This window comes from Anoplophora glabripennis, unplaced genomic scaffold, assembly GCF_000390285.2.
Source record: "Anoplophora glabripennis isolate ALB-LARVAE unplaced genomic scaffold, Agla_2.0 scaffold726, whole genome shotgun sequence".
Classification (NCBI taxonomy): domain Eukaryota; kingdom Metazoa; phylum Arthropoda; class Insecta; order Coleoptera; family Cerambycidae; genus Anoplophora; species Anoplophora glabripennis.
In genome coordinates this window covers 133,225-145,174 of record NW_019416805.1, presented here as the reverse complement: position 1 = coordinate 145,174, position 11,950 = coordinate 133,225, and the positions used below count along the sequence as shown (strand labels likewise).

The following is an 11,950-nucleotide window of genomic DNA, read 5'->3' as shown; positions in this document are numbered from 1 at the left end:
TACAGCTAAGTTGTTTATAAATTAACGGTAAATGCCGATAAACTTTGACCGCTTATATCTCGAGAACCAATAAACGAAATTTAACTTTTTTAAAAAAAAAGAAGCGTCTTTCCGAGTACTTTAAAATTATAATTTTTGAAAAAAACTAAATTACAAATTGATAAATGTAATCTAATTGTTTAAAAATAAAAAGAGAGTGTTATGAGAGTGTGTTCAACCGATTTTATTGAAATTTGGTGTGTTATTATACTCTAAAGTTTTTTTTACCAAAATTAGAATGCCTCGGAGCAATTAAAATATTTTTAAAAAATGTTCCAAAAAAACTTGATTATTTTGCCTTTATTTCATCAATGATTGCTATTTTGCAACATCGGTAATAAATTGAAACATTTTTAACTTACAGTATATTGTGCAAAATTCAATTCTAAAACTTTTTTCCTTTTCAGTACTATTCCAAAATGCATTGGTTCCAAGATAAGTAAAAAACTCAGATAAAATAGGTATTTTTTAAATTTTTTAAACATTTCTGCAATTTTGAAATTGTTCCCGACCTCGCCCAGATCTAGGAATCTACACTTTTATTATGTGAGTTATACTGAAGGTATTCCAGCAAAAATTACCTTGCCTCCTCTTACATCCAAGAAGTGGAATATTTCGGCAGATCCGATCTAGTCTACTACGTCCACGTCGTGGTTCACTAAAAGTAATCGATTCACTAGTCATTTACATCTCTACAGGTAACAATTTCCCAGATATTTGAAATTTGCAAAATGAATAAACTTTTTTGATGACGAATTTCGAATACTTATATAAAACGTGGTACTTTTTTGCAAACGTAATGCAGAATCGTATACATAGGTTCTGTGTAGGAAAAATCTAGTAATCAATAATATATTTCCTTCTTCCTGTGATTGATTATGGACATTATTTTCGTAGACTGGCCTATTTTTCGAGATATTTGAAGGCTTCAGGTTAAAAAAATCGGCCTCCATATTACTTTTATTCTCGTTTAGAAGGAAAGAGTGACTCAAAATGTAGTAAAGTCCATCTCATAATCTCTTAATTACCCTAAAATTAGTTGATTAGTTAATAATTACGGTAATTACCTACATTGTGAAGTAATTGCATATCTTGTTCTTCGGATTCAATAAAATATTCCCGACGTTACTTTTCTTTTGACTCCTAAAAACCTTCAACTACATTTCATGAAATATAAATAGATGCACGTAATTTTAGCGCAAGTAAAAAATGTAACATCATAAATTATTTATAACTTTCCTCTTAGAATAATTTAAATTTCACCATTTTATTGTCTGCAATTATCTTTTGCTTTGATGTCACTCTTTGCTTTCTTTTATTACGAATTTACTTTCATTTACGACTTCCTAGAGCGGCCCCTGAAATACGTCCAATAAAGGAATTAAACAAAACAATATTCACGCTGATTATGCTTTATTTGAAATATTTTGTAACTACACAAATGTCAGTTATGGTTTTATAAGTGTTTACCACCTAAATCTACCATCAATACTATTGTCCTTGTTTGGTTCTATTAGCATTAAAACATTAGCAGACCTCTACTGGACACTTTTGAAAAGTGTAAAATATGAAAATGATCCTCTGCAGACCTAAAATACAATGACCATTTTTTATACTTTAATCCAGAATATATACCAGGCATATCCACAAAGTATGAGTACTGAGACTGATGCTTTGTGGTTTTTGTTTTCGACAACGTTGGCTACAGTGCATTCAATGCCAAGGTGTTGGAAGCAAAACAAGCGCTCATTTGTCTGAGTCAGTTGAGAACCGTTGTTGTAGTGGCGTGTTGAAACGAGCCGCTAGGACCGTAATCCTCTTTCTTCTTGCAAAGAGAAAGAAAGATTTGTTTATTGAGATGATGTGAAGAATCGTATTAATGTGTACAAGGAGATTTTTTTGACAAAGCATTGTGGTTGATGGCGATTACATCGAAAAATAGTGTTTGATGTACCTTTCTGAATAGGTATGTAAATTGTTCATAATTATACTGCCGTTTCAAATTAAAATCCTCTTTCCTTGTGGATGTGCCTTGTATTTGTTTAATACTGACACAAAGAAATCGACCAATCATATGTACGTTTGACAATTATTCCGATAATACCGACTATGCTAACAAAAACCGTTCTATCTATCGAGCTTTCCATTGAATTTCTTCACATTAATCTCTTAATTTTAATGATGTTCTGAAAAAGAAGGTACTTACAGCTACTAACGTGGCCAAAGTTAGTGGAGAGAACTTGCCAATCGAGACATACACAGGGCGTTGAATTCGAGACATGGTAAGAATCATCGAACGTTTAAATCTTAAGCTTGAACTAAACCAATCGCATTCATACAAAGACACTCCTGTCTGGGCGCTCTGAAAGCAATGAGTTACATTTTGGTTATCAAAATTAAGTATAAATTTTTTTTATTCCTTCTCTTTATTCGATTTTGTATCCATCAAAGTTGAATCAATTTCAATTAAAACACTAATTAGATATATCTCACTTACAGCAGTGGTTATTTCGTTACCAAAAAAGCATATCACGGACAATTGTACCAGAACGCAAAGGAAATATTCCACTTGCGCAAAAAACTCAGGAGACGTCATAGAAACCTGTAACATAAAAATGTGACACTCAGGAAAAATGTTCGTTAAAATAATATTCTTTCCAAATAACACTCACTGTGGATGCCACGTATAAACATGATGCAAAAATTATCAAAGATGCCAGTGTTTGTGCCAAAGTTACGTACGTAAATACATTCTCTATATCGTCACGAACCCTAAAACACAAGAGAAAAGCAGTCACTGTTATAAAATGTTAAATTTTTATGTAAAGAAATATTCATTAATTTCGGGTAGAGTATGCAACCAATATTACACAACGTATGAATAAACACATCCTCGTATAATCTAAACATATCTTTAGAATATAGGCAAACAATATAAATTTGAATGTTTTATAATTATTCACTTTGATAAGAAAAAACGAAAGATTAGGGAAATGTCATAAAATATCTTACATGACGCAGCCAACTATACACTGAAGGTGAAATGAGTGTGGAGTGGGTATCCACCTAGCAAACTTAAAAGCAAGACGGGATCGATAATACATGCATAATAAATTATTCTTTCTTTACACTTTACAAGGAATTATTAGCTATGCAAATATAACATTGTTATTTTCTGCAACATGAGTTATTCAAACAAAGAAAATGTTATTGAAAACATTTATTGAAAAATACTTCGCTGTACTCACTGCAGGAGTATGTTTAAGTGTTTGGTGCAATGGGTCAGTTCATCGTAAAGAGTCTTCTCCAATGTGGGATTGCTTTCATCAACAAAAATCTTGTAGTTCTCTGGAAGGTCCAGTCTCTTCTCGCACCTTTCTCTTATAGTTCGAAAAGCACACTGGACTATCTCCAATTGAGTTTTCAGACAATTCATCAATGTTACGAAAAAACCATCATGGGCTAAAATGGTTGACATTAAAATGAACTAATGTTAACATCACTAGAATCATTATACTTGACACAATTATAACGAAATTATTTTACTACTTAATTCGACAATGTTGTCAATGTTTGCAAAGTGTTTTGTATCAAATTGAACTAAATAAAGGAAATTTGGTACAAATTGCTGTCAGAAGCTGGACCTTGAGGATTATTAATTTAAGAAGACAGTGAGTACCAGATCTAAAGTAGCAGAAATGGAACAGTCCATGAAACAGCTTATGGAAACGATGACGGCAATGAAGGATGGTATGAAAGCAACAAAGGCTGCATTAAGATCTGATATGAAAACAGGCAGGATGTACTGGATGTACTAAGGTCTGATAAGGGGAATATTAAAAACAAAATAAAAAATAACATGAAGAAATATTTAGGAGCGGTACTTTGAGTCTCGGTTAAGGCTTGCTTAACTAATCAGGCGATTAGACTGTTATACTTTATAATTAGTTGGAAAGGACATGTGATTCGATCAAATTGGGCAGAAATATCAAATCATCAACGTTAAAGGATTTCTGGGTCATACGGATTCACTCATCTTAGAAAATGAGTTACTGAAGAGGAAATGTCCAGATGACAATGAGGTACGAAAGCAGGTGGTACTTCCGAGGAATGGAGTCAAGGAAGTGCTGAGAGAAGTCCATGATGAAGTAGGTGGAGGAGACATATGACTAGTATGGATAAAGAGGGTGGCACACCCTACATCCACAATTTGACTTTATGGTGGAGAGTCCTTGGAGAATTACCTGCGGATAGTCGTCAATGAACACCAAACCGACTGAGACCGATATGTGCCTCTTTTTCTATTGGCATATCGATCAGCAGTCCATAAGACTACCGCCGTAAGAACATCAGCCAGTATAGTCTTCGATAGAGACTTGGAGCTACGCTTTGACATTGCTTTTAACCACCCAGAACATTGAGCTGGCACACTGAAAGACTACCCGTTGGAGTTAACCAAAAGAATCAATGCCATCCATTACAAAGTCCGACAGAAAATGAAGTTTCAAAGCAATCGGTTGAAAACACGGTGCTATTTCAGAGACGACACTAGTAAGAAAGATAGGAAAATCTTTAAAGTTCCAGAATCACTGGGAAGGTCTATAACGGTGATCAAGATGATCAACGACGTGGTCTGAAGAATCCAGAGAAGGTCCAGAGGGAAAATGAAGGTAATTGAATCTTTTGGTCCAATACCGAGCAACCAATCGAAAAGAACTCTGATTGCTGATCGGGACGATCGTCCGGGAGGGGGGGGGGGACTTGTTATATTTTGTTATTGTGAAACGTCAAAATTTGTAACTGTTGTGTATTAAATTGTACATATTATCTTTTCTGTATTCTAAGACAATACCAAAAAACGTTATTTTCTGGTATACCTACTTACTTCCAATTATCCAAGCAAACACGTCGAGACTGACGTTCATGAAAGTAAAAGCAACATGGCATTGGAATTTTGTCACTGCGTTAAAAGGAATATAGAAATAGTAAGGTAAAAAGTCATAGCAGGTTAAGTTTCCCGGCAAATGGTCATCTTTGACCACTTCGTTGAGAGTAATTGTAGATGAAATTTGAGCGGACATACCAACGAAGTTGTACAAGATGAAAACCTGAAACACAAAAAACAGATAGGAATAATAAACAAATAAAACAAAACTAGATTTGAGATCCAGCAGAACCATTTTGTAATGAAAATCAAACGTTTTATATCGAAATTGATGCAATCAATGAGCTGAAAAATTATTTGCAGAAGAAAATATTAAAATTCATATGACAAAATTTAAAAACACTGCGACAGCGTCCATAGAAAGAAATGATAATGAGACTATTTGAAACTTCAAAAACGTTATACCATAGTGTTAATAAGTTAGGAAATAAAGCAACGACAGATCTCTTAAAGACTTGCTATGGTGCAATAAAAAAATTTAATTGAAAAATGGGAAATGTGTAGCTCATTCTCAACTCCGTATTCGATTCTTGCGACGGATAAGGAGTATAAAGAATGCAGTTCTATGGGTTTTAAAAAGTTTCAAAAATTGTTAAACATAGAAACAAGAAATTAATTCATAAACGCTATTTAATATTTATTATTTTATGTGCCACAAAAAATATGACTGAACTTTGGAATCGCCCCTTAGTAGTTACTCTATTTCTATTCTCATATTATATATTTTTTAAAGCTGTTGCGGCAAAAATATTTTTCTTTATTATTACAAAATATAAAATCCAACATACCATTACTGACACGAACGAAGTGAGCCTTTTCGCTTTCGACAACATCAAGCCAGGCTGAAAGGTGCCTTGTGGTTCATAGACATAGTCCTTATCCTGCAACATATCCATGATCTTCTGTAAGCTCTTACGACGGAACACCAGGATGTAAAACTTCAGGATACCCACCACGTGGGTGAACAACATTCCAAACTGCCGTACAAACTTGTTAAGATCTTTGACGGTTTCACTGACAATGATTATTTCACAAATAAAGAAAAAGATAGACACTGAGTAAGCAAGAGTAATGTACAAGTAGAACAGGACTCTTAATATCAAGTGAATTTCCTTTCCAGGGAGCCAGAATCCTGTCACCCTCTGCAGGATTTTATTGACGTAGAAGAAGTCCTTTGGGTAATTCATCCCAGACATTTTCAACGTGCTAGTTCCCTTTTTAAAATGTCTTGCTGTTATAAAGGTTTGTAAACTTGAAGGTCAGTTTTAATTATACCTTAACCTCACATTGTAGACCAATCTGCAAAAGTTTTGTTCCGTTTTGTATTAAATATTTTAACACTAGACATATGTCACACTATAATTATTATGTACTGGCTCATAAGTCATTAATGTGGTCATACGTGTTCCGTCTTGGTTTATTCTGAATGTTTTTTATGTTTGTAATAGCGTATTTATGTCAGAAATAGTTTTTAATTAGCCTTTTTTCTCATACATGCATTTTAATTAATATACACAGGATGTAACAGTGGTATTCTGGCAAACTGATTCTTCCAATCAAAATGAATATCAAAATTTAGGAAGGAAAGATTTAGAAAAAAAACTCTTTTTTTATTTGCTGAAAATTTTGTTGTTACATCCTGTATATCATATGGGGTGACTCAGGTTTTTGTGATAGGGCAGTCGAAAGAAGACGTGATTCCAGTGAGAAAAGTTCATATATGTATATAGGAATATAGGCCCTTCAGCATCGTGTTACAAATTAATCAAAATTATTTTGTATTCCTTTTCTTTGTAACTTAACAATTGGTACCAAAGAAAAGTGTAGTGTTCTACTTTCGCAGATGTAGTACCAATCTAAAGCTTCAAAAAGTCATAGAAGAGACTTCCAATATTCATCTCCCAAATTAATGTTTTATATGTATCATTCTCCTATTTTCAGATTTTTCCAACGATTCCAAACAAAACGGTTCACTAATACTTAGATCAACCTTTACTTACTTATTAGTTAGGTTTCAAGTTACAAATAAATAAAAATAAAGTGGAATCCAATATATTTCTTTATCCACACACATATGAACCGTCTAAAGTGATACTTTATCCACTAGTGGAATAAAGTAAATTTATTTCACTAGTGGAATAATGAAAATATAATAAACCTATAATAAATCAAATTTAATTTATTTACTTATTAACATTAACATTTATATTTATAGTAATAGACAATTCGTTTTTAGTTTTATCACATTTAATTTCCTTTCCATTAATAACAACCCTTGTAGCATTGTTGCCATCATTTTCGGAACCCATAACATCTGTCGAGGATTTTGAAGAATTTGCACAAGTTACGGATGTTTCTTCTTGTAAGGAGCAGCTATATTTTCCTTGGATTTTCCTTGCAATATCAAGTTTGTTAGATATAGACTCTTCAACATAGCTTTCTGCTACAGAGGAGCTCTTCCATCCACCATGCCGTTTGATGGTTGTAAAATCAGCACCTTGATTGGCCAATAAACGTGTTGAAGTGCGCCTCATACAATGGTCAGTATATGCTTCTGGATTTGCGATATTCAGGATTGAAGCAACTATTGAAGGTACCTTCGCCAATGTGTTGATTCCAACAGGCTGGGAAGCACATTTTGATTTATGTATCTGTCTTGTGTTGGGCGAATTGGTCGCAGAAAAATATATTTTCTGCATATCCTTCTTCTATAATTGTAAATTTTCTTGAAATGCCCGTATTAGTGTCAGATATTGAAACAAGTAGGTAACTGCCAACGTCACTAATTTTCAAGTATGTCAATTCACAGCATCGACAGGCACCAGAAACCCCCATTATTAGTGCAACCTAAAATAATTCAAAGTTCACTATATACCTAACAACATGTAAAAGGTAAAGAGATATTACCTCAATCATTAAATATTTTTTGTCGGAAGCCCCAGTAAAAAATTCTGCAATATGTGCTCTTTCCAATACGGCAGCTTCTTTTGCTTTGTATCTTCTCGATTCACTCTTCAAATAAGCAGTAAGCTTGTTATATTTTTCAATATCTATATTTTTGTAGACCTTTATAGTAACCTTCAACATCGAATACTTCGACCACATAGATGAAATTGCATATTTTTTCTTCAAATTTAAAAAATACGATATCATGACTTCTTCATTTATTGTCATTATTCTCCGTTTTTCCCCCCCCATTCGTTAAATTCGGCGAACACTTTTTCGAAATGTTCGCTGGATTTCGCTGGCAATAAATGGAAAATTGCTTCTTGAGCTTATTCAAAAACAGCCACAGGGACACAATTACTTGTATTTTTACCAAATTAAGATAGAACCGTTTATTAAATAAATTGATAATAAACAACGTACAATAGCAACCAGTAGGTATAACAAAACTTACCACGTTTCATAAGTACGAAATATCAAGTCGTGCGATTATTTTTTATTAAATTCCAATAATTCTGACTCCACAAATATGATTGTGATGTGATTATAGATAAAACGCTGTATTGCATTCGTGTTTTAATTGCCTTTTATCCACTTAACTACGTTCTTGCGTCTAAACATTCTTGCGTGGATAAAATGCTACTTAAAACATTTATACAATAAATAACTATTCTATTATTATCGAGATACAAAAAAAATTATTAATAACTGTTATGTAACACCCTGTATCGCAAAAACAACAGTCCGCGATGCATGTTCATATTATTTTTTTTTACAAAAATGTGTACTTCATATTTGAGATATACTCTATTAAGAATTTAATTTTTTTGAGATACCTACTGAATATAATCTTACCTCTTACCTCAATACAATTAAAATACAACCGCTGTTCAAATACCGTTAATTTTTTCTTTCAGATTTTGACACTTTGATATCCCTATGTTCTCTGAAAAATTTGATAAAATATTGTCGACAAATAGAATTCAGTATATTATTTCTTCTGTCGCTTGTACCTTTTCGTTGTATACTAACATCAACTGTATTTATGACGAGGACAAATTTGCCGCTATGTTTAACTCAAATAAAAATCCATTCTTCGCGTTTGAAAGTAACGAACGTATACAGAACTTCATATACCTACCCACTAAATTATTCAGACCGCCTATATTCTTTTTAGAAATAAAAATGATATATGATGAATTTATATGACTTGGAATTAAGTCTATTATTTTATTTAGGTGCTTTGTGTTTGTATGTATCAAGATATAGTATTTTTAAGATCCTGTCAAACTATGCTGTTGTAGTTGTTAGTAGGTATACAGGGTGGTCACTTTTAAGATGTTTACCATTAGTATCTCCTGAACTAGAAGATTGACAGGATTGGTTAAATTACAAGAAAGTAGCATATTTTCATGCTATTTCGGATTATGAAAAGAAATTGCACCGTTCCTGAAATAAGCTGAAGAAACTGAAAACTTGACTTTTCTTATTTCTTACATTTCTTATTTATTATTAAAAATAGAGTAATGAATATAAATCGGTTTGTATACCTACATAAAATGATATAGTCTATCGATCTGGTAAAGTAAAACATATTTCAGGCCTCCTAGATCTTATGTTTTCAGAACAAACTTTTGATTTTTTTATGGGCGCCATATTGAATTTTTGCGCCATTAGATAAAGCATTAAATTTTGAGTTCCACGATGTATAATACCTTGCTGAAGGGATTTTATTAAGGGACAAAAAACGTCAATTTTATGATTTATTTAATTCGATCGTAGTAGCCATGAAAAATCAAACGATGGTTAAGAAAGCATAAGGATCTAGGAAGCTTGTAACAGATATAGCATATCGCCTTATTGCTCATATCGATTTTCATTACTCTACTTTCAATAATAAAAAAAATATGGAAGAAATAAGAAAAGCCAGGTTTTTTAGTTTTTTCAGTTTATTTCAGGAACGGTGCAACTTACCTCCAACTTCTTTTCATAATCCGAAATGATATGAAAATGTGCAACTTTCTTGTAATTTAACCAACCGTGCAAATCTTGTGCTTCAGGAAATACACCTTAAAAGTGACCACCCTGTGTGTAATTTTTACATAGGCACCTGTTGACGACAAAAGTAGGAATTTGAAGTAAAAAGCAATGATATCTGATCCTGTCATAACGTGTAACGTCAGGAGATCTTTTTAAATATTTTTCCCCAAATGTCTTGATTAACAACAGAGTGTTGAATTGAATGTTAAATTGAATTTAACAAAAACATAATTATCATTTTTTAAATATATATACCTGTTTTTTGACGTTGATCGATAGAATTTGGTCTAGTGATTTATCTTTGATCTCTGAAGTCTGTGACGTAGAAACTTTCCAAAAAATTAATAACTATTTTGAGAATAATTCGTTTTACAAATAATATGGAAGATATATTTTTCCTTTGAAATACAATTGTGATTGTGTAACTGAATTTGCAATACAGTACGTTAATGATGAAAGGAACAAATTCGTTTAAAATTCAGGTAGGTAATTATTTTGTGGAAAAACGCTTGAACACGTCTTTAAGGAAAACCGCTGATTTTAGAGATATGGTATGTTATACAAAAAATGTTCAGAATTTACCGTACAATTCAAATATGGCATAATATACAGGGTGTTCCACTAAAAAAAATCAACGATGACCGCATATATTCTTCTTGAGACACCCTGTATACAATTTTCTTATGTAAAAAAATCTTGCATACAAAATTCAGTAGAATCACCAATAATTAAAGTTACTTCAAATGTATTAAAAGGTACATATTAGTATTTTTCTGAAATTTCTCAAAAACGTGAATACCCTGTATATCGAAAACTAAGCCATGGGTAGGGGACACCGGGGCTTGTTGTCGCAGGGGTAAATTATCGCAATTACTACAATTCCGAAGTTCGAAAACATTGGCCTATAAATCTTTATCACAACTTAATTACAGATCCCTTCTTTATCTTCCCTGAGTTTGAACTCAAACCGCTAAGATGGCAGCACCGTAGGGTACGATATAAGAACTAGTGCGCACGTCGTAAATTTTCGTGTTAAGAATAATTTAAGTGTTATACCCCTTATTGAACGTTAAGGTAAGCAAATTTTATATATAATTTTAACTTAGGATGTAGCAGAGCAGTTAAGCGTAGAGATTCACCAATTTCTATTAGAAAAGTCATAGACAAATATGATCTCCATGTCAAAGCTCTAGAGAGATTTTGTAAAAAAGTTACCGATGCAGAACTTATGGCTGGTTGTTCTTAAATTAAATTAGGGTACAAAAAACCAAGAATGGTGTTTGATCAAGATGAAGAAAATCGTCTAGAGTTGTAGAGGAGCACCTTAAGAAAGCATCCAAAATTTATTTTGGCCTTACCCCGAAAGAAGTTAGGCATCTAGCATATGACTATGCAAAAGCTTTGTCGAAATCAGTCCTAGATTCGTGGTATGAAAATTCAATAGCCGGACCAGATTGGTTTTCAAGCTTCCTGAAAAGGCATCAATAGTTATCTATCCGAACACCTCAAGCCACCTAAAGTTTTTCTTGATGAGGAAAACCACTCACTAAAGAGCAAAATCATTGTTAAGCAAAAAAGGTAAAGTTAGGGAAGAAGTAACCTCCTCTAACGAAGAGGAAGAAGAAGAAACGATTTGCCTCGTTTGCCATGGTCGTTACAGTTTGTCCACAATAGATTGGTTGGAATGCACGAAATGTAAATTGTTGGCCCATAAAAGTTGCACAGGTGGCAATCCCTATTACGTATGTCTACACTGCGATTCCGATGATGACTTGTAACCTTGCATTTTGTATATACAGGGTAGCCCATCGAAAACGTACCGCAAGGCATTACAGGGTAGTAATGTACTTTTCGGCAAAATCCAAAATCAGGTAAAGTTTGCTTCTGAGGGGGACAACTTTTGGCGCAAAAAGCATAGCAAAATCTTCAACCCCCTAAGTGGGGGTGCCATCCCCCAAATTTTTTTAAATGGGAATGGGG

The 11,950-nt window shown here is 33.1% G+C and overlaps 1 protein-coding gene across 1 annotated transcript; it reads right to left on the bottom strand.

Annotated features, from left to right (window-relative positions):
- Positions 1-1,435: 1,435 nt before the first annotated feature.
- On the bottom strand, positions 1,436-6,180 carry LOC108915559 (odorant receptor 4-like). Its single transcript, XM_018721626.1, has 7 exons — positions 5,773-6,180; positions 4,925-5,147; positions 3,288-3,501; positions 2,712-2,811; positions 2,537-2,641; positions 2,246-2,401; positions 1,436-1,628 (listed from the first exon to the last, which is right to left on the bottom strand). Exons 1-7 carry the CDS (start codon positions 6,178-6,180, stop codon positions 1,578-1,580), a joined length of 1,257 nt encoding a protein of 418 aa, XP_018577142.1. The 3' UTR covers positions 1,436-1,577.
- Positions 6,181-11,950: the final 5,770 nt, after the last annotated feature.